The sequence below is a fragment of the Neoarius graeffei genome, chromosome 8 (assembly GCF_027579695.1).
Source record: "Neoarius graeffei isolate fNeoGra1 chromosome 8, fNeoGra1.pri, whole genome shotgun sequence".
NCBI classification, from domain to species: domain Eukaryota; kingdom Metazoa; phylum Chordata; class Actinopteri; order Siluriformes; family Ariidae; genus Neoarius; species Neoarius graeffei.
Window position 1 is genome coordinate 64,275,825 of NC_083576.1, and position 22,115 is coordinate 64,297,939.

The 22,115-nt window shown below is 41.2% G+C and overlaps 1 protein-coding gene across 1 annotated transcript in view; it reads right to left on the bottom strand.

Moving 5' to 3' along the window:
* Positions 1 to 10,688: 10,688 nt before the first annotated feature.
* The window catches only part of ccdc69 (coiled-coil domain containing 69), a 44,742-nt gene continuing 33,315 nt past the window's right edge, over positions 10,689 to 22,115 (bottom strand). Inside the window, exons 4-9 of the mRNA XM_060928017.1 lie at positions 15,408 to 15,495; positions 15,251 to 15,324; positions 14,239 to 14,340; positions 13,988 to 14,107; positions 12,477 to 12,574; positions 10,689 to 12,062 (exon numbers count right to left, since the gene is read on the bottom strand). Coding sequence (XP_060784000.1) covers positions 11,888 to 12,062; positions 12,477 to 12,574; positions 13,988 to 14,107; positions 14,239 to 14,340; positions 15,251 to 15,324; positions 15,408 to 15,495 — 657 coding nt within the window. The 3' untranslated portion in view covers positions 10,689 to 11,887. The remainder of the gene's footprint in view (positions 12,063 to 12,476; positions 12,575 to 13,987; positions 14,108 to 14,238; positions 14,341 to 15,250; positions 15,325 to 15,407; positions 15,496 to 22,115) is intronic.

The following is a 22,115-nucleotide window of genomic DNA, read 5'->3' on the forward strand; positions in this document are numbered from 1 at the left end:
AGCACTGACTAGCCGATTATAGAATAGAATAAGGTAATTCCAGCTGTAATTCCAAATCATCCGTCTTGTTTACCATGGATCTGACGTTGGAGAGGTAGAGGCTTGGCAGTGGAGGTTTGAATGGCTGTTTTCTGAGCTTAGTCAACAGGCCGGCTCTGCAGCCTCGCTTTTGCTTCCTCTCCCGACGCCGCCTTCTTCGCCTGCCAGACCCGATAACAATTCACGGAGACCCCGCTGGTCTCGCTATCTCGTCCGGAATGTTGTGCATGCGATGGAAATCGCTACAAACCGTCATTTTCTGCTGGAAACCAATGTCCAGTAAGTCCATACGGTTGTAGTGGATATTGAAGTCCGGTACAGACGAACACGCAAAAATACACACAAAAAACATAAAAAACGTGCACAGGTAGGGAGAACTTGTAGCCGCAGCATCCCCATCATGCGCCGCCATATCCACTATTATGGTTGAATATTTTATATTATCAGTTAGATCAAGTATCAGTAGTCTATCACTATTACTGTATATATATGGTACACCTGATAGCAGCAATCCATTTTGCATGCCTGTCAGGGTCCCGTGGCAGCCTACTGTCAAGTGTATGTGAGCATCATGGGTTTCCCACACTTGAAAGGGAAGGACTCGGACACAGGATTCCACTTGTCTTATGTTTTATTGATTTTCAGTGGAGTTGACGTTGTAGTAGAATTGTATAGTAGGGTTTTCCAGAAGAAAAGGTAGAAGTAGAAGTGGAACCAGAAGAAGAAGTGGAACCAGAAGTAGAAGGCGGAAATATGGCGTTTGACCGACAAGATGGCATCTGTTTACAATCTGGATCGGCTGTGACAGCACATGCAAGTGGTCCATAGCAAAGGACACTTGTTTCAGGACTGCAATGTACACATTTACCCAGAGATGACTGGTAGTTTGAAAGAGGAGTAAAAGAAGCCATCTTTGTCAACCTGGAATGACCATCACTGAACAGAGGAGGTAGTCTGAGGCCCTGTCCACACGGCAACGGATTCAGGTGAATCTGATAAAATTGTTTATCATTTCGGCCTGGCGTCCACACGGCACCGGCGTTTTGGGTGCCCCACAACGATATTTTTTGAGAACGAGTTCCAGAGTGGAAAAATCTGGCAACGGCGCCGTTGCGAAGTCGTCTGGATGAGTAGAACGGATTTGTTTACGATGACGTCACAACCACATGACTAGAACAAGCAGCACTCTCGCTGTTTTGTATGAACCACTGCATTGCATTCACTTTTGTATACAGCTTTTCTTTTAAATAAACAAGTAACTGAACCATTTCTTGAATTTCTTTTTTTTAATTGGATAAGACTGCTTTTCAAAATGTTCACAATGTAAAAAGTTATATAAATTATATAAAAATGCTTTTCAAAATATTCACACACAATAAGAAAATTAAGTTATATAAAACTATGCACACTAATAAAACTAATTTGTACACACAGAAGGCACGATTTCCTCGCGTAGTCGCAGCCATAGGCATCCTATTATTACGTAGACGGAGCGTTGGCTGTTCTGACGCGAGAAATACGGTCGCCATCTTGGAGTGGTGAGATAAGCGCGAGATACTCATATTTATATCAAGGTAATGTCTATTACTGCACCATACTACATGACTGAAGAAGAAGACAAGAGACAAGATGCCAGGCTGGTGCTCAGCGTACTCCTGCTTAAACAAGCGAACCATTTCAAACAGAAGCAGGGGGATTACTTTTCACAAGTAAGATTTAACATTACCGTACTATTTGTTTTTTTTTTTTAAATAGTATATTACCAGAGCTGAGAAGGAGCTAAGAGACTTAAATCGTCATCAGGTAGCACTAGTCTAATACATAAGAGTATGACAATAATAGACATGAATGAAATTAAATATGATAAAGTCAAAATAAATGATGAAGAAATTATGATGATTGTGAACACCAACAGGTATAAATGTACAGTCTAGATTGTGTTAGGGGTAGGGCTGTTAACCTGCGTTAACCTGTCAAATTTTTCTCATCTCATCTCATTATCTCTAGCCACTTTATCCTTCTACAGGGTCACAGGCAATTTGGAGCCTATCCCAGCTGACTACGGGCGAAAGGCGGGGTACACCCTGGACAAGTCGCCAGGTCATCACAGGGCTGACACATAGACACAGACAATCATTCACACTCACATTCACACCTACGGTCAATTTAGAGTCACCAGTTAACCTAACCTGCATGTCTTTGGACTGTGGGGGAAACCGGAGCACCCGGAGGAAACCCACGTGGACACAGGGAGAACATGCAAACTCCACACAGAAAGGCCCTCGCCGGCCCCGGGGCTCGAACCCAGGACCTTCTTGCTGTGAGGCGACAGCGCTAACCACTACACCACCGTGCCGCCCTCTTAACAATCTATTTAAAGAAAACATACACACATTTGAATCATTATAATGGATTTAGATTGTTAAAACCGCATTTTATTTAAAAAAAGTGTCCCACTTTACCTGAATTTACCCTATCCATTGCAACAGATTGGTGGTTGTAGCCGATAGAAAAACGTTAAGCTGTTTATATCTAATGTATTTAGTATTTACACATTTTTTGTAGGATATTAATCACCGTTTCCTCAACTTCAACAATCTCCGACGTCTGTTCACTTAATATCAGGATATTCTATTAATGTGAAGCCAACTATGAATAATAACCCCGCCGCTATCCTTTATCATAGCTACATGTATGACAAAAAAAATGCGAGCCAGTGCATTACACTGAGTGCAGTGTATCACCACTCCAAGATAGCGGGCCCGTGTCTCGTCAGCACTTTTAGAATTTACGTTGGATGCTCCGTCTACGTAATAATAGGATGTCTATGGTCGCAGCCATCTTCTTGTTGTGTGTTTGTTCCTGACAGTGCTTCACACCGGGTAGAAGGGGTTTATGCGCATGCGTTTACTTCTTCTATTGTTCTGGTGTCTCCGATGGGACCGTCTTATAGCGCCCCTAGAGGTGTGGCATGTGTATTGCATCATTTTCAGCAAACGTTGCGTTGCCATATGTACCTGATATTTTACTGATCCGTTGCCCATGTGGACGCGATATTTTTTTAAATAAAATCTTGTTGCCGTTGTCGTGTGGATGTGGCCTGAGACACCACTTATCAGTCACCTACATTGCAGTCCTTGGCACACTTCCCAGAAAACTGAATACACATCCACATCAAAACTCAGCTGACTTCAATGACTCACATGGTAGAGAAAGCCAACGACCCACAGATCACCCTAATGACTCTCTAGGCTGCTAACACCATTCACACCTGACCCCTAGTGACCTACACCTACAGGATGACTCAATGACCCAAGTGACCTCAACGACTCTCCTTAGGGTTGCTTTTGATCCACTAGAGGATAAATACCTGGAACTCCCCACTAGTCAGACAGAACTGAACAAGCCTTTCGGATGAGAGGTGAAACATCTTCAAGAATTTCAAGCAAGTCCAGTTGCCTTCTTTAGCACCAACAGTTTACTATGACCTGGATGACAGAACCTTCACAGATATGCATGCTGAGAAGCTTTTCTGCTCAGCACAGATGTAGTGATTGGTTATTTGCATGAGCATAGCCTTCTTGTTAGGTCAACCCAGTCTGGCCATTCTCCTTTGAGCTCTCACAGCAGCAATGCATGTTTTTGTTGCTGGATGATTTTTTTTTTTTTTGCACCACACTGTATAAACTCTAGGGAGTGTTGTGTGTGAAAATCGCAGATAATCAACAGATTCTGAAATACTCAAATGTCTTGTGTCAAGAACCGTGATACAGGTCACTTTGATCACATTTTTCTCCATTTTAATGTTTGATATTATAGATGTTAACTGAAGCTCTTATAATGTATCTGCTTACTGTAATGCTTTGCAATGCGGCCACTTGTTTGGCTGCATGAATGAGCAGGGGTGCAAAAGCACCAGCATTAGCACTTATTAATGTTATATTCATACACTAACATATCAGGTCTTAAGCCAAAAGCCAAGGTGGGCAAACATCAGACAACCCTTATCTGATCTAGACCAACTTAGGAACACACCTGTGGAATTCAGAATGATAAATTACCACATAAGAGCCAATAAAAGAAGATTTAGTACCATACCATGGCAATCCTGACAGCTGGAAACGTCATCGCTGGATCCTTGCACTAATAAAATTCAAGTTACAAATTAACAAGCATCACTCCTTAACTCTTTTCTACAACAAAACATGTACAGCAGGTAGTAAATTACAGTAAAACAGATCAACAGTTGAAAATACCCTGTGGACTTTGTTCAATCCCCTAGTGAACCCAACAGTTATATTCACTCACATACGGTAGATTGGAGGAAATGGATGAAACAAGTTGCCAGTTGTCATTGTGAGGCAGGAACATGAAGCTGTGTTGTCGAATATGGGATTTCAGTTACCTGATGGTCCACGTTGAAAACCAGCTTATTTGACACCTAATGTGTTGACAGGTGTCAAGGCAGGGTGCCTCTCCTTTTGTCTTGAGCACAGGAGTTGGAAGGGGGGGGGGGGAGCTGCCCAGCCCCTGGGGGTCTTCCTGTGGTGGCGTATGTTTCCAGTGCAGTCCCTCAAGGTGAGGAGCCCTTAAATAGACGCTTTAACTTGGCCCAAACGACTCCCTGGTGTGCACAATTAAGTGTCTTAAACACCTTTGTGCACCTCTGTGTTTGTTTTCGTCTTTTGATATTGACGCGTTGTTTGTTTTTGGTAATGCATCCAGTTTGATGTTCATGCTTTGTGTCAATAGAATTAACAAAATTAATAAAAAAAGTTTTTCCCCCCAAAATGACAGCAAATTAACTATAAATTACAAACACAGGTTTTAACAACATTAAGGAAATGTGCAACAAAGTATTCTCCAATTTTAAGCAAATGTGTGATCAAGTCCAAATCATATCTGAATCATATGTTAATCAGACTTTAATTAACATATCGTCCAAACATACAAATACACATTTGGAGACTTCAACTGCTGAAATAAATCCCTGAGCTCGGCTGGAAGATGAGTAATAGAAAGTGTTAACAGTTTGATGGATCTTGGCAGGAAGCTTTTGCTAAGGCTCATTTTTTTTTTGGGGGGGGGGTTGGAAGCATGCACGATCTTTATCGATGGCTGACTTCTAATTTGTTTTATTTCAGGGACATGACATAAGCTGAGAGGCTGAGAGAAACTGGCGAGTGGAAAGGAGAGAGAGAGCTGGGCTGTGAGTGGAACTTGCTAAGGTTTGGCACAATGGTCGAGTTGCGTCTCAACTCATTAACTGTCTTTTCTCACAAGGCCGCAGCATCATGAGCCACTCCATGCTTGGTGCATGTGTGCCAAATTCATAGTAACGTTCAGGATTAGAAAACAGACTTGTATACACATACTGTACATATGAATGACAATGTGCAGCTACTAGACCTTCTCGGTCCAGTTAATTCCTGTGTGAATTTTGGAAATCTTCACTTATCTACTGTAAGCCTGTTCATTTCTGTCATTCCTGTTCACCTCAAATGCTGCAACCTGGTGTGTTCAGTGTGAGACTCTGTATAGAGCTTCGGATGATGATCCCAGGTGGCAGTTTTATAAGTCACACAGAATTCCTGATCCATGTAATTAGTTTGCCTGTGGAGGGTTTCAGCACAGTATACATAGACTCACACTCACTGGGGAAAGGATTTTAAAGCACCTCAGTGCCCTCGTACCCTGAAGGATAATACAGCAGGCTGAAGCTTTTAATATTACCCGAATACAAGTTGTTTAGCGAGCCTAAACATGGTTATAACCTCAGATGCTTTTAAACCAAACAAGAACAATAAAATTCAGCTTTTGTGAGAGCTTGCCAAAGGACTTTCTGGTAAACCTTTCTAATAAAAATGCATGTTGTTGTAGAACAAATTGCCACAGGCATTATACCATTAACTAATGTCTTTCCTCCACATGTTTTCACCTGTACGGAAACTATGCAAAAAATGTCACAGCTCACCCTATCCCCCAGGCAAACGGAGGCATATCAAGCATATGGAGGAGTGTGAGGACAGCTTACAGCACCTCCATCAAATGGAGTGAAATGACTCATTCACTACCAAATGTACCATGCCATTCCATCATAGCCATATTTATGGCATCAATTGACAATTTCATCGCAAATGACAGACATGTTGACACACTGACAGGAAAAAGTTCCCCATCCCAGCTTCCTTGTATTCCGTTGGATGCCTGGACTAATAGGACAATAGTTTGCAGCAGGTTTCCTCAGCCTAGACTGATAGAAATTCATAATTTTATTTACCACATTTACAACAGCAGAGTCACAGCATGTTTCAGGCTCTTGATTTATTGCTTAGGGGGTTGAGCACTGCTATTACTCCTGACAAATTTGATAGTGTGGCTCTTCCATAGACGTTTAGAGTATTATCTGTTTAAAAGCAACCACAGGAACCAGTCCAACTGGTAACATATGTTCAACTGTAACACAGAGACCTCTTGTGGTTTCTTATGGCAGTTCCTGAAAATGGCATATGATCCTGGGATATGTGACTACAGTGGAAAGATATGATATAGCTGTTACACTTTTCAAGCATATAGTTTTTCACTATTCACACGATATTAGCAATCAGTGAAGAAGCATCCAGCTGGCTTATATATGGGCTGGAGTTAGTGTATGTGTGAGGCAGGCCATCTGTAGGCCTGCTCAGAGTGTTGCTGTTATCAGACTACTACATTTGGTTACAGCTTATATGCCCAGGTACTCTACATAGAAAAAAAAAAGCAAACAATAAATGAGAAGTAAACCTTTGGCTAGTTTTAGTACCATATGTGAATCAAGTTAACCATTTAGAACAGGCTAAGTTGGACTGTAGCCAAGAAAATCAACAGTTTAAAGCTGATCTTACTCTGCTCCATCTGTGAATGGGTCCTTGGTTGAGTACGTTAAAAAAAAAAAAAGTCTTAGCGATAAAAAGGGAGGGCCATGCATGCTGTTTAAATGAAATCATGATCAGACAAACAGTGAGCTCAACATAATGGGTAAATAAGGGAGTGGGGTGGGGAGTGGGTAGTTAACCACACCTTTTAATCAAAGCTGTTTTCCCTAGGGTGCAATTTTCACCTTTTTTGTTCTAAGCCTAAGTGGCAGAACACCTCACAATTCCCAAATAGCACATGGCAATAGGTTGGGTTTCTGAATAGATTCATTTAAAAAGAATCCATGAAAATGGCTTTGACAATGAAATGGAATTTGAAATAAATAAGAAGCGAAGTTCACACATAACCCAGGCGGGATGGATGGGAGCAGATGTAATGATGGCAATACGTTATTTCCAACGCCTTTAATGAACATGCCTTCCATTAAAGAGCAGTGAACAGATAGAAGACTGGAGCATTCACATGGATAATGATGCACTGAGGGACTGAGAGAACTTCAGGTGTGTACAGAAAACTCGGCTCATTCCTGCCATCTGAAAGAGCCGCCCCATTTCCCTCCAAACCAACACTGTATACCCATTAGCAGATGTTATGAGAAACATTTATTGCCCATTAGGAGGATCCTAATTCACAAGCTTGATTATTTATTTATTATAAAGTCACAAGGCTTTTTATTGATCCATTGTTATTGTGCATTTCCACATGTTCCCTAAGGTGGCTATAGCTCATAATCTAAAATCAGATTGTTTTGGAAATATACACAGGACTAGGACACAGTCAGTTGACAAAAAAACTGTCCTAAAGTGAATCACAAAGCACAAGTTTCAGATTTTGTTAAGCTGTATAAAAGAAAGAAAGAAAACAAGTGTTTCATTCAGTTGGTAGTCCAACTGTAAGACCTTTCTATAAAAATTGCTGAATGGGGTGATCCTGGTTGGATAAAGAGATATCCATGTGTACAAAATAATATACAAATTAATTGACGAATGATCATTCAAACAGGATGAATACATCATCATGAAAAAAATTGAACAAAAACATTTAACAAAGCAATTAGCTGTGTGCAAAGGTAAGTTCAGGTAGCTTACAATACATTTGCATTCAAGGAAATTTGATTTATTATGATAACATTCAACACATTCCTGCACACATGTATGGCCCTCAAACTAAAAACGTTATGACACAAGACTAATAATTCTACATTATAGATTTCTGCTCTATAATTTGCCTGTCTGGTTGATAGTTGCCGTCGGGCTGGAAAGGGGGACTAGACTGGGTTCAATCTTCTTCTTCTTATGCTATTATAATTATGATGATAATACTGTTATATGATACTCTTGTTGTATCCCTTTTTCTATATTTTATCCTCTTACTTGTTAGATGTTGGATGGGGAAGGCTGTTTAAAAAAATAAATGAAACATAACATTCAACAGGTTTTTTCTTTTTCGCATGGATAGAGACCATATTAATTCCATTTACAATTACATAGGCTAAATATTTAGTTACTTAATTCATAGTTAGCTCATTATTTAATATGTAGTTAAAACTGATTATTTGCAGCTTGTGCAGAAATGGCATATACATCAAAAACACTGCTGACCAGCAACGTTGCACTGCATAACTCCAAAACTGGAGAGCAAATAATGACACAGTAGTGACTTTCTACTCAGTTACACAGAGAGCATAATTCTATGTTGTTTTCATTTAACTATTAACTGCATTGTTATGAATGATATGCTCTCTCTCTCTCTCTCTCTCTCTCACACACACACACACACGTGTATACAGTGCCAATCAAAAGTTTTACACACCTTCTAACAATGTTTTTTCTTTATTTTTATTAAGATACACTTCATATCTTAAAGTAATGATGGATGTTGTTTCTCTTTACTTAGTTGAGCAGTTCTTGACATAATATGGATTACTACAGTTGTGGAATAGGGCTATTTACTGCATTTTTATTATTTATTATCTACTGTTTGATCTCAAACACATTAAGAAGGCAAGAAACTGCACTAATTAACTTTTGACGAGGCACCTGTTAATTGAAAAGCATTCCAGGTGACTACCTCATGAAGCTGGTTAAGATAATGCCAATAGTGTACAAAGCGTCAAGGTAAACGGTGACTACTTTGAAGAATCTAAAATATGAAACATTTTTTTGTTTACTGCATAATTCCATATATGTTATTTCATAGTTTCTATGTCTTCAGTATTGTTCTACAGTGTAGAAAATGGTCAACAATACAGACTGACATGTCCAAACTTTTGACTGGTACTGTAGGTTCTTTAAAAAAAAAAAAGTCTCCCAGAACATGAATGTAAACTGGTATTATTGTCATGAATAATTGTCACATTGATTTGCTAGTAACAGTGCTCTCTCTTATGACATGGCTGTCTAGGAACTCTACGTGGAGGCTCTTAGTAATTTCTCTCAATTCTTATAAAACAGAAATAAAGAAATATCAGTTTACGACTATTATAAAACACAATCCTGCTATGTATGGTAAAGATTAGCCTGTACATAAAAAACAAAACCCAGCCATTTAAATATTTGAAGAAGACCTCCTGGAAAGATTTCAAAGAAGCTGGGGTGCTTAATTCATCCACCTTTTCTTGTTGGAAGACTATTGGCATGAAATGTTAAGTGCAGGTGGGTCAGCACCTCTATTTGCAGGAAAGGGGCTGTAACAGGACTCTGTTGACTCCGGGTCTGCGAGCACTGTGTTGTGCTGCTTTCGAATCCCTTTCATGTGCTTCCTCTTGGGCCATGAAGATCCTCCCAGGTGGCTGCTAAATGCTCTGGGAACCGCGTGACATCACTGCAGGGGACTGACCTGCACTTATCCCACTGCCTGGCCAGGTATTGTCCCAACATGTCAAACAGCCATAGAGCAAGTGATCCTCTTACATCCGTTCAGCCGTTCCACAAGAGCGCAGATTGAAGGGGGGAGGAAGAGAGAGAGAGATCTCAACCCCACAAAGTGAGCAGAGAGGCTGAGAAGGAAAAGGGGCCACAACAGGGCACACATCACCAATCAGGATGTCAATCACGTATCTCTGCTGCTCTTATTTGGCAAGAACAGAACAGAGCCCCACTAATCATTCTCTGTTCCTGGGCCACAGTGAAAGTGCGCGTCTGGGTAACTTGACTCACCACTAAAAGGGTCACTTGTTAACCATCAACATGAACTCATGGCACCTTGAGGGTGAGAGACCATATAGCCAAAATAAAGACTTTCCTACCCCTGGGATTCAGTATAGTAGCCCATCCTTACACTCTTACCCACTGACTGACTGACTGACTGTCGGTCTGTCTCTCTTACACACACACACACACAGGAAATCTTATGAATTATTACTAAGTACATATACACTTGGTGTCTAATTCTTATTAAAACATGGCATAAACACAGAACATGTGATCACTGACAAGCTAATCTGATGAGCCAACCTTATAATCAGTACAATTTGTATAATGGTAAAATGCTCGGTATTTCTGACAGTCAAAGTGAAAATTAATTTTCTGTTTGTATTGTTTTGTGCCCACTTCATTGTCACTGCTCTTCCCCCTGCTGGCCACATCATTACAGTGGCACTGCATTGTTCGACCTACAACAATTCTGTCCGTCTTTCCATCAACTCAAAAGCACACACACACACAAAATGGCTCTCCAAGGCACCTGGCTCTGTGCACCACTGTACACTAATAACTCAAACCACATATCACAAATCCCTCAGATGTAGCTTTTATTGCGCCTTTCTTGGTGAAGCTCTAGCAAAAAAAAAGGCACTTGTTTCAGAGGTAAAACAGAACATGAAAATAGGCCACAAAGAGTGGACAATATAGCCAACACATCTTCACCCTGAGCAACATCTGAACACAAATCTACAGCAGTGGTCCTTTAGCATCTGCACAAACACTGCTCTCCACATCTTGTAAAGTTTGATTTTCTCTTAGCTGACAGTGTTACACTTGCTAAAAGACCCAAAACAGTGACTCAATTGTTTCAATGCGCTCAGAATTTACACTAATGATCTTGTCCAAACGCAAGCATGCAAACAAACCGGTCTTACATGTGCTAACAACTTACAAAAGCCCACAGTCTTCCTCATACAAATACATACATATACATGAATACTGTTGTAAAAAAGTGCTAGTGCATCTGAAAAGCAGGAAAAAAAAATTCCACTGCTTTAAAGTACACTTACAAGTGCTTTGGCTTTTGTACGGTTATTAAAAAAAAAAAAGGGGGGGGGGGGGGGGAGAAGAGACCATTGGGGCAGAGAGGAAAGAAAACAACCAAACGAACAAAAAAACCCCCAAAACACCAGAATGCATCATCTGATGTCAGTTTCCTGGAACAATCAGTACATTATGATAAATATAACCATAACGACGTGGTATACATTTCCCAGTAACATATCACAAAGCATTGGTTATCACTCCAGTGCCTCAGAAACCTCTGCCTTGCACAGTGGAGATTTAACTACCAGCACACCTCATCCAACTAATCATTATCAAATCCTTCATGGGTTGGATCAGGCATGCTGGGAAAACATATTTTAAATTCCTCAGCAAACCCTGGACTGTACAATAACATAAAAACACACATACAGTATAATGTAGATTGATCCACTGTTATTCCAAAATGAAATGTATTACTGGTACTGAGATTAAAATAAAAAAAAATAAAACCAAACTAAAATATATATTTCCTAACTGTGACACAGTGGTTGAGTACATCCAAAAACTCACGTAACAAGTCACTTAACAGGACATAAAACCACAGTTTCCTTAAAACAGTTATTTGGAAAGAAACCAGCAGCAGGCTAAAACTGAGAGGCACAGGCTGCTTAACTCTGGAATCTAAATACACAAGGCTGTGGTGAGTGGAGTCCAGTGTGTGAGGTGGTGGAGCTGAGACCAGGTCAGCTTGGAGAAACTTCAGCAGGCACTACGGCAGGTATGTGAAAAGATGAGCAGGAGTCTCGTTTGTGCAGGAGTTTAAAGAGCAACTCCTCTTTCTCCTGACTGAGTTTCTGGCACTGCAATGTTTGCTTCTCCAGCGCCTCCTGCAGCTCATTCTGCTCCTTGGACAGTTGGCTGAAAGGGGAAAAACGACGAATAAGAAAGGCGCAAAGCTTATGGAGGAGAAGTTTTTCTCCATGTTAATACAGGAGTGTCCCATCACATTAAAAAAAAAAGTCCTAGTTTCTATGAAAATAAAAAAAATGTATGACATTAAAAAAAAAAAAAAGTTACTATATATTCATTTCTCTTTCACTTTCTCTAGCAGTAGTCGTCATAAAAAAAAAAAAACCAACTCAATTTACGTCATGACATTATGCATTAATCAGGAATGTTTGGCTATATTTAGAGTTATGCATCTTATGGCATTTGTTGATATCTAAATAGTGGGCAGTTGAAAATGAGGTTAAAGGGTACACGGAGGCATGAATTTCATCATTATTTTATACAGAAGACTGATGGGGGTTTGAGAGGCTTAAAACTGCTTACTGTATTAGTGTTTGATAATTGTCTATTCGAACTCTGAGGTCCTCATTCTGCTGTAGAACCTGTCGGACCTGGTCTTCCAGCGCCAGGTTCTTTTCAACCTGAGAAAACAGCACAGATATGATCAAGGAGTATTTGTTGAACAGACAACTTGACAGGGATGGAGAAGTAGATGATGACTAGAAAACTAGATGATTATCTTATCATCGAGGAATTTCGATGACTCAAGTTTCCTTTGACCTCCCTAACAGGTGGCTGTCACTCTAAATTGCACCTAGGTGCATGTGTGTGTGTGTGTGTGTGTGTGTGTGTGTGTGTGTGTGTGGTGCCCTGCGATGAACTGGAGTCCCATTCAGGATTTATTTCCGTCTTGCACCCAAATTTCCCAGTACAAGTTCCACTGCAACCCTGACCAAGATAGTTAATAAAATGACTGACTGATCATTTGAGAGTAGGAATGCCCAATGTCACATCTGGAATACCGTGAAACGGTACATGGCTGTGGGTCTGCAAGTCTGTTATTAAGTAGTATTAGTTCAAGAGCATTCCTTTTTCAACCTGTCAAAAAACAACCATAATACAGATTTGGTGAATTCTACATCAAGTCAGTCATTTATAGATGCTGAAAAAACTTACTGACATACTACATGTTTTATTCATTTGTTCACTTCTTTAAGGTTTTACTGAGCATACTGGACCTAAGGAGGGAATGCATTCTGAATGGGACACCAGTCCATCATGAGACCAGCGTACTAAACAGAACAGCTGAAATACACCAAGTGGCATTTTTATCTGATACAATATCACTGGTGAAGGTTGAAGATGCATAATTACTAGCCAGTCTAGTTAGAACTTTGCACACTTGGTCAGTCACCTTCCCCGCCATCGACTGGCGGAACGGGACAACCTACAGGGCCACCGAATCGTATCTTTTACGTAGAAGACTAATCTCAGCACAGCAGTAACACTGACATGACAGTAGCATCATATTTCATCTTGAAGAAATTGTCCACTGAAGACAGACCACCTAAACAATCCCTGGTTGTTAGTGGTCCTATGGAGGTCCCTTTTCACAGACCTATTAGATAACAGGACAACAGAACAGCTAGAGTCAGTAATTCAAAATATCTAAAAAGGGCATCTATATGGTTTGTGTATATAATAAAATAGCCAGAGTGCAGAGACAAGGTAGGCATGCCTAATAAATTAGCCACGGAGTCCATATACAGCAAGTCACAGACCTCAATGTTCCTACAGTTGCAATATTTGGAATACGCCCCCCACTCCTTAAAATAGCGATCTCTTGTTGCTTTGCATTTGTAAGTCTAGAATTTGAAGAGTTAAATATAAAAGAAGCTTCAGTTAGCCTAAACACAGCTTCAGCAACGTTACGTGCTGTGGTTTTGAAACACTGCATTTTGGCGAACTGGAACTTTAAATTTCAGCCTGAGTATGTAAGAGGAAGAGGTCATCTATTTCCATTCTGACCAAAAATGGTGAGTGGGAGTTTATACCAGGGCCTCCATCTGCCGCAGCTTGTTTCCCTGCTCCTGTAAACGCTCGTGCTTCATCTCTATGACAATTAGCAGACTCTCTTGTTCCTGCTCCCAGAATTCACCCGGGCTGCCATGAGTCTAACACAGAAAGGGCAAGATACAAAGCAAATGTTACATTCTCGCTGAACACTGAATACGTTGTACAATCGTATGCAATTTATTGGGGGAGGAAGAGACATTTCCATCCTATTTATTATCAGGAAATTTACTTGTATGTTTCTTTGAAGGTCTCTTTTCAGCGTGGACTCCTTTACTCGCTGCTTTAACTCTGTGAACAGCTTCAGGTCTGCTGTCAGTTGCTCAATCTGCTCCTGTTCAGAGTTCACACGGAGTTCAGACCAAAATATCATTCAAATGTCACAATGGTATGTGCAACACAACATATTAAAGGAACAGTCCACCGTACTTCCATAATGAAATATGCTCTTATCTGAATTGAGACGAGCTGCTCCGTACCTCTCCGAGCTTTGCGCAACCTCCCAGTCAGTCAGACGCAGTCAGACGTGCTGTCACTCCTGTTAGCAATGTAGCTAGGCTCAGCATGGCCAATGGTATTTTTTGGGGCTGTAGTTAGATGCGACCAAACTCTTCCACGTTTTTCCTGTTTACATAGGTTTATATGACCAGTGATATGAAACAAGTTCAGTTACACAAATTGAAACGTAGCGATTTTCTATGCTATGGAAAGTCTGCACTATAATGACAGGCGTACTAACACCTTCTGCGTGCTTCGGCAGCGCATTGATACGGAGCTCAGATATCAATGCGCTGTCGAAGCGCACAGAAGGTGTTAGTACGCCCGTCATTATAGTGCGGACTTTCCATAGCATAGAAAATCGCTACGTTTCAATTTGTGTAACTGAACTTGTTTCATATCACTGGTCATATAAACCTATGTAAACAGGAAAAACGTGGAAGAGTTTGGTCGCATCTAACTACAGCCCCAAAAAATACCATTGGCCATACTGAGCCTAGCTACATTGCTAACAGGAGTGACAGCACGTCTGACTGCGTCTGACTGACTGGGAGGTTGCGCAAAGCTCGGAGAGGTACGGAGCAGCTCGTCTCAATTCAGATAAGAGCATATTTCATTATGGAAGTACGGTGGACTGTTCCTTTAAGACACGGTTTATTAAATACTTTCCATATGCAATTCATAAAGAGGAAAATATAACAGCCAGGACTACGGCGTTTTATTTTCTGTATTATTAACCACGGTACCTTTAGAGCACTTTCAACTGCTGTGTGCGTTTCCTGCAATGCATTCTTCTCTTCATTGTGAAGGCTTTTCATATCTGTGAGGGAAAACATGTACCTTAATTTATACGAGGACATAAATAGCAAAGTGCATGCTTGCTGATTAGTTACGGGCACATACCTTCCACTTCTCTCTGGTGCTGTTCTGCAGAACTCTTTATCTGGTTCTCATGAACAGCACTGAGCTCAGCAGCTGTCTCTGACTTCACCTGTTAGAAAGAATTTATAAAAGCATATGATTAAAAAAAAGAAATAAAGAAAACAATGCTTTCAAGCCAAACATTTGTCAAGCAGAGTCATTTACTTCAATTGTTTAGAAGCTAGAAAAAGGCATATGGTTTTTAGCTGGTGTCTCACTGCTCTTGGGGAAGATGTGGCATGAATGTACTCTGCTGCACTGAAAGAAAAGGCCTTCAAACCACCGGCATACTATACATTATAGAAAAGATACATAAATTACACATCTTAAAAAACAAAAACAGTGTTCCTTGGCTCTCTTATTATAATGAATAACTGAACACATCTCAGCCATAACTCAACACTTCAAGCAGAACACCAGAAGTTTTCCTGTATATTTATTACGCGACACTGAATCACGACTATCTTACAAAAAACATACAACAGACCTTCCGCCAAGAGTAAACGGTATAGGTATAGAGATCTTGCATGTGACGTCACAGCCGATCCAGATTGTAACAGACGCCATCTTGTCGGTTAAATTTCCGCCTTCTACTTGTAGTTCTACTTCTACTTTTACCTTTTCTTCTGGAAAACCCACAATTCTACTACAACGGCTGCGGCTACAAGCTCTCCCTACCTGTGCACGTTTTGTGTGTGTATTTTTGCGTGTTGTTCGTCTGTATCGGACTTCAATATCCACTACAACTGTATGGACTTACTGGACATTGGTTTCCAGCAGAAAATGACGGTTTGTAGCGGTTTCCATCGCATGCACAACATTCCGGACGAGATAGCGAGACCAGCGGGGTCTCCGTGGATTGTTATCGGGTCTGGCAGGCAAAGGAGGCGGCGTCGGGAGCGGAAGCAAAAGCGAGGCTGCAGAGCCGGCCTGTTGACTAAGCTCAGAAAACAGCCACTCAAATCTCCACTGCCAAGCCTCTACCTCTCCAACGCCAGATCCATGGTAAACAAGACGGACGATTTGGAATTACAGCTGGAATTACCTTATTCTATAAATCGGCTGGTCAGTGATATACTAGATAATACTTAAGTGACTTACCCGTCCAATGAGGATTGTTATTTTCTTGTTTACAAGATGCCACATCTGAGGGGGGGCTGAGTCGCTGACAAATCCTGAATTTCTGTAAAGATAACTGTCCAGAGATTTATAAGCACGCGGTGCTTCACCACTGAACAGCGATGGAAAGTTAATGAGGTAATTATACACGTCTGGGTATTCCACTGGCAGTTCAATATCCACTGACACGGTCGTGAAAACTACGTCCGGTAAGCCATAAGGATCACTAATCTGTAGATCGTTTATTTTAGACATATATCTAGTTGTTATCTGTTCATTAGAAAAATGAGCCGTGTAGTCCGTCGGTTGAAATTGATCCATTCTGTACACGAGTGCAGCAATATTCAGCTGTGTTTTTTACCGACAAGATGGCGGCTGTGAACTTTCTGGTCACGTGACTGCAAGATCTCTATAGAACACAGCTCCGCTGACAAAACCTACAGGAAGTGTCAAGGTTATATAACAGACATTTACACTTAGCAGACACTCTTATCCAATTTGAACAAGTGCTAGAGTGGTCGAGGTGGCAACGAAAGAATTTCAAACCTAAGAGCATAGACATTACAAAGAGTCACGAAAAGGACAATTCTTGGATTTCATGTAACGTCACATCAGTTATTCAAAACTTTAGCTGGTGGTCTACCAAAGCTCAGTTGACAAAGTGTTTATACGGAGGTGTATTGCTCACATGAAAAATGCCTTACGCTTGTGTTTTAGGTTGTTCGAATCGATCAAACCATGAAACTGATAAGTTTCTTCAGGGTTCCCCGTGAACTAATAAAGGGTGAAAGAACGCAGGATTTCACGAAAAGACGTAAAGAAAGCTGGCTTTTGAACCTCTCACTGAAATCGAAGGGAGCCGAGTCGAAGCATGCTCGAGTTTGCAGTGATCATTTGGTGAAAGGTTTGTATATCCCTCTCAGCCATGTCCTTAGTGTTTTCCAAGTACTTTTCTTGCTACGTGTCATTATTTTATGGTACCTTTTTTTTAAGTCACGAAGTGCTAAAGTTCCCAGCTGTTTCTTTGTTTACTCCTCACTCGATGGCCGCCATACTGAAAACACGCGTCTCGCTTTCTTTAACAGGGTGTCCTAGCGGTCTTTTCAACAAGTCTTTCAGCAAGTGCACGTGATCAAAACAACCAGAAATAATAAAGAAGTCCATATGCATGAAGGTCGCAACAAAATTCTTACCCAGCCATACAGTTACAATGCGCCGTGATCACTTCTCTGTCCTGTTTAACTAAGATCCAGGTCTTTAAAAGGGGTTTCTGATGATCTTTGTGAATGGTTTACCTGAGATAAGAGCCAACACAAGTAAGAATCAAGCAAACTGTTGTTTGTTTACACTTCAACTTGCAGCGCTTTGTTGTAAAGATGCGAACGAAAAGCTTTTAAAAAACAAAAACAAACAAACAAACAAAAAAACCCCACCATAATTACACGGGCAAAAACAATACAGAATTCATTCGGCAGCAACTTGATACCGAAGTCGTTTACCCAGCCACATATAAAAAAAGTTGTAAGCCTCCATACTCTTCCACGCTTTCATCTGATTTGCGGTGTAGAAGGACGTCTGCAACACCGGATAGTTCGAGATCGTATGACAAATCCTTCTTTCCCAGACTGTAGGGGTCAATTCCATTGCACATAGCAATCTTCTGAATATATCTAAAGCGAGCAGTGGCTTCTAGATTATGAGCGTACTCTGATAAGTTATCACTAGTTGTTTGCACTACAGCAGCAGTTTTGGTTTGCTTGAGCACCAGCTGTTTTACTGGAAGGGAAATCTCTAAGAAAAGTCACATGACAAGCCCAAGAATAAATAAAAAACCAACAAGTAATATAAAAAGACATTTACGCAATGTAATTGCAGAAAAAAAAAATATTAGGTGTTCTACAACCCCAATTCCAAAAAAGTTGGGACAAAGTACAAATTGTAAATAAAAACGGAATGCAATAATTTACAAATCTCAAAAACTGATATTGTATTCACAATAGAACATAGACAACATATCAAATGTCGAAAGTGAGACATTTTGAAATCTCATGTCAAATCTTGGCTCATTTGAAATTTCATGACAGCAACACATCTCAAAAAAGTTGGGACAGGGGCAATAAGAGGCTGGAAAAGTTAAAGGTACAAAAAAGGAACAGCTGGAGGACCAAATTGCAACTCATTAGGTCAATTGGCAATAGATCATTAACATGACTGGGTATAAAAAGAGCATCTTGGAGTGGCAGCGGCTCTCAGAAGTAAAGATGGGAAGAGGATCACCAATGCCCCTAATTCTGCGCCGACAAATAGTGGAGCAATATCAGAAAGGAGTTCGACAGTGTAAAATTGCAAAGAGTTTGAACATATCATCATCTACAGTGCATAATATCATCAAAAGATTCAGAGAATCTGGAAGAATCTCTGTGCGTAAGGGTCAAGGCCGGAAAACAATACTGGGTGCCCGTGATCTTCGGGCCCTTAGACGCCACTGCATCACATACAGGCATGCTTCTGTATTGGAAATCACAAAATGGGCTCAGGAATATTTCCAGAGAACATTATCTGTGAACACAATTCACCGTGCCATCTGCCGTTGCCAGCTAAAACTCTATAGTTCAAAGAAGAAGCCGTATCTAAACATGATCCAGAAGCGCAGACGTCTTCTCTGGGCCAAGGCTCATTTAAAATGGACTGTGGCAAAGTGGAAAACTGTTCTGTGGTCAGACGAATCAAAATTTGAAGTTCTTTATGGAAATCAGGGATGCTGTGTCATTCGGACTAAAGAGGAGAAGGACGACCCAAGTTGTTATCAGCGCTCAGTTCAGAAGCCTGCATCTCTGATGGTATGGGGTTGCATTAGTGCGTGTGGCATGGGCAGCTTACACATCTGGAAAGACACCATCAATGCTGAAAGGTATATCCAGGTTCTAGAGCAACATATGCTCCCATCCAGACGACGTCTCTTTCAGGGAAGACCTTGCATTTTCCAACATGACAATGCCAAACCTGCATCAATTACAGCATCATGGCTGTGTAGAAGAAGGGTCCGGGTACTGAACTGGCAGGCTTGCAGTCCAGATCTTTCACCCATAGAAAACATTTGGCACATCATAAAACGGAAGATACGACAAAAAAGACCCAAGACAGTTGAGCAACTAGAATCCTACATTAGACAAGAATGGGTTAACATTCCTATCCCTAAACTTGAGCAACTTGTCTCCTCAGTCCCCAGACGTTTACAGACTGTTGTAAAGAGAAAAGGGGATGTCTCACAGTGGTAAACATGGCCTTGTCCCAACCTTTTTGAGATGTGTTGTTGTCATGAAATTTAAAAATCACCTAATTTTTCTCTTTAAATGATACATTTTCTCAGTTTAAACATTTGATATGTCATCTATGTTCTATTCTGAATAAAATATGGAATTTTCAAAATTCCATATCATTGCATTCCGTTTTTATTTACAATTTGTACTTTGTCCCAACTTTTTTGGAATCGGGGTTGTACATGCTGTTTTAAAAGAGAAAGACCTTTGCAGAAGTCATAAAAACACAAGGCTGTTCTAACTGGAGGACGAAGCACATTTCACCACGGCACTGAAACAGCGAGATCTACTACTATAAGCATGTGTACATCATAGAAACAGACATTTCAAGCCTGGTGTCCAGATGCATAGTTCTGAACCAGAGTGTGAAGACAAGGAGATGCAGAGCCCTTAGATTTAAAAAAAAAAAAAAGGCCACAAAAACACCTTTTTACTTAAATTTTGCTGAGATATGGGATATGAAGCGACAGCAATGAGAAGAGTTGCAGGAGTCAAGTCCAGAAGGCTTTTGCCAAGAAGTTGAGTAGATTCTTTAGTTAGAAGAAGAAACCTGGAGGATTTGTGGATGCTTGTGTTAAATATGATCAGAACAGTTAAGTACAAATCGGTGGCGAGCGGTCACATATCCAGAAGAGGGGAGGTGTTTGATCTTTGCCAGGAATTATATCAGTTCAGTTCTATCAAGGTTTCAGATAAGGTGTCTTTATCCAAGAGGAGGATGTCAGAAAGGCAGTAATCCTCTGAGCGACTTGGGAGGTGGGCAAAGGAAAAAAGAGAAGAAGTTGTTGTGCAGCAGTGATCGGAAAAATGCCGAAACATGTTTATTCAGCACAATGATTTCGCATAAAGGGAGAAGACTGGATCATGAACTGACAACTGAGGGTCTCCAGTATTAAGCGTGCGAGGTGATGAAGCGTCAGTCACTACGTTTACATGCACATAGAGAAAATCGAATTTCTGCCGTTGCTCGACTGAAATCGAAGTTCAAAATGCCATGTATACACCTTAATTCGGCTGAAATTGAACCGAACTTGATTTCTCGGAATCGAGCTACACGACCTAGTTTATGCGATTTCTGCCGAGCTACTTTGTGCATGTATACCCTATCGAGCTAGTTGTCGAGCTACTTACTGCCCCTTCCGGAAGTGACGAGTGACGAGACCACAAGCGGGAAACACAACAGCCTCGGTCGGCATGACAACAGTAGTAGCGAGCAGCAGAAGAGGTCAGGAGGAACAAACGAAGAAGAGAAAATGGCGATGTAGAGCTCTCCGAAGTGTGGGTGGAGCACAGAGGACGGCAGGACAAAGCTTCTGGTACTAATAGGCTTTTTATTGTCAGACTTTTCAGTTTAACAGCCTACTTTTATTCTTGAGAGAAAAACACACACACGCGCGCTGTGTTCTAGTCCCGGGATGAGCTCTCCCCTCTGCTCTCCCTCTGCCTCCTTAAATAGGGCGCGGTTACTGGGAAGACACACAAACACAGGTTAATTACCGTCAGGTGAAGTGATTCTGCCACTCACCTTCCCTGGCTCCGCCCTCCTGTCACAGACCGGCGCTTGACCACGCCCCCACTGCCACAGGCAAGCAGAAACGTGCACTTCTGGAGCAATGAGGAGACAGAGTTCATGCTCATTCAGCTTAAGGAGTTGAATATATTAAAATTCATGGACGGGAGAAAAACGCGCAATGGAGAACACGGAACTGATAACTTTGTTTACACTCTTGAATAGCTCTTCTTCATGACGACAACCGGAAGTGTACCAACACGATGGGGCATGTTGCGCCACCTGTGGCTCGGGTGCACAATGCACCTCACACAATAGCCCGATTTCATTGTGTGCATGTAGGATTGGATTTCTCTGGCACCCTGCTGGGACCTTCAGCTCGATTACCGACAGCAGCTCGATTTGGATGTGCATGTAGTGACTGAAGATAACTGGCAGAGAAGTGCGCAAAGAACACAGGAAACGGATGCATTGATCATTAATCCTTTGTAAATGGAAGCATTTTTCTCCAGGGTATGAGTAAGCAGAAAGCCAGCTTTACAAAACCACAGCAGCCACAATGAACAGGTCTGGCTTTGTTGGTCAGAAGACAGATGTGGTAACGCGTCCTGCCCCAAACAGGAAGTATACGTAACAAAGTGCACAGAAAAACGGGCAACATTCCCGATTACTTTTTTCCCCTCGCTATGTAATGGAAAGGGCATGTCTTGCTCATCAGTGACAGCTTTACAAAATACAACT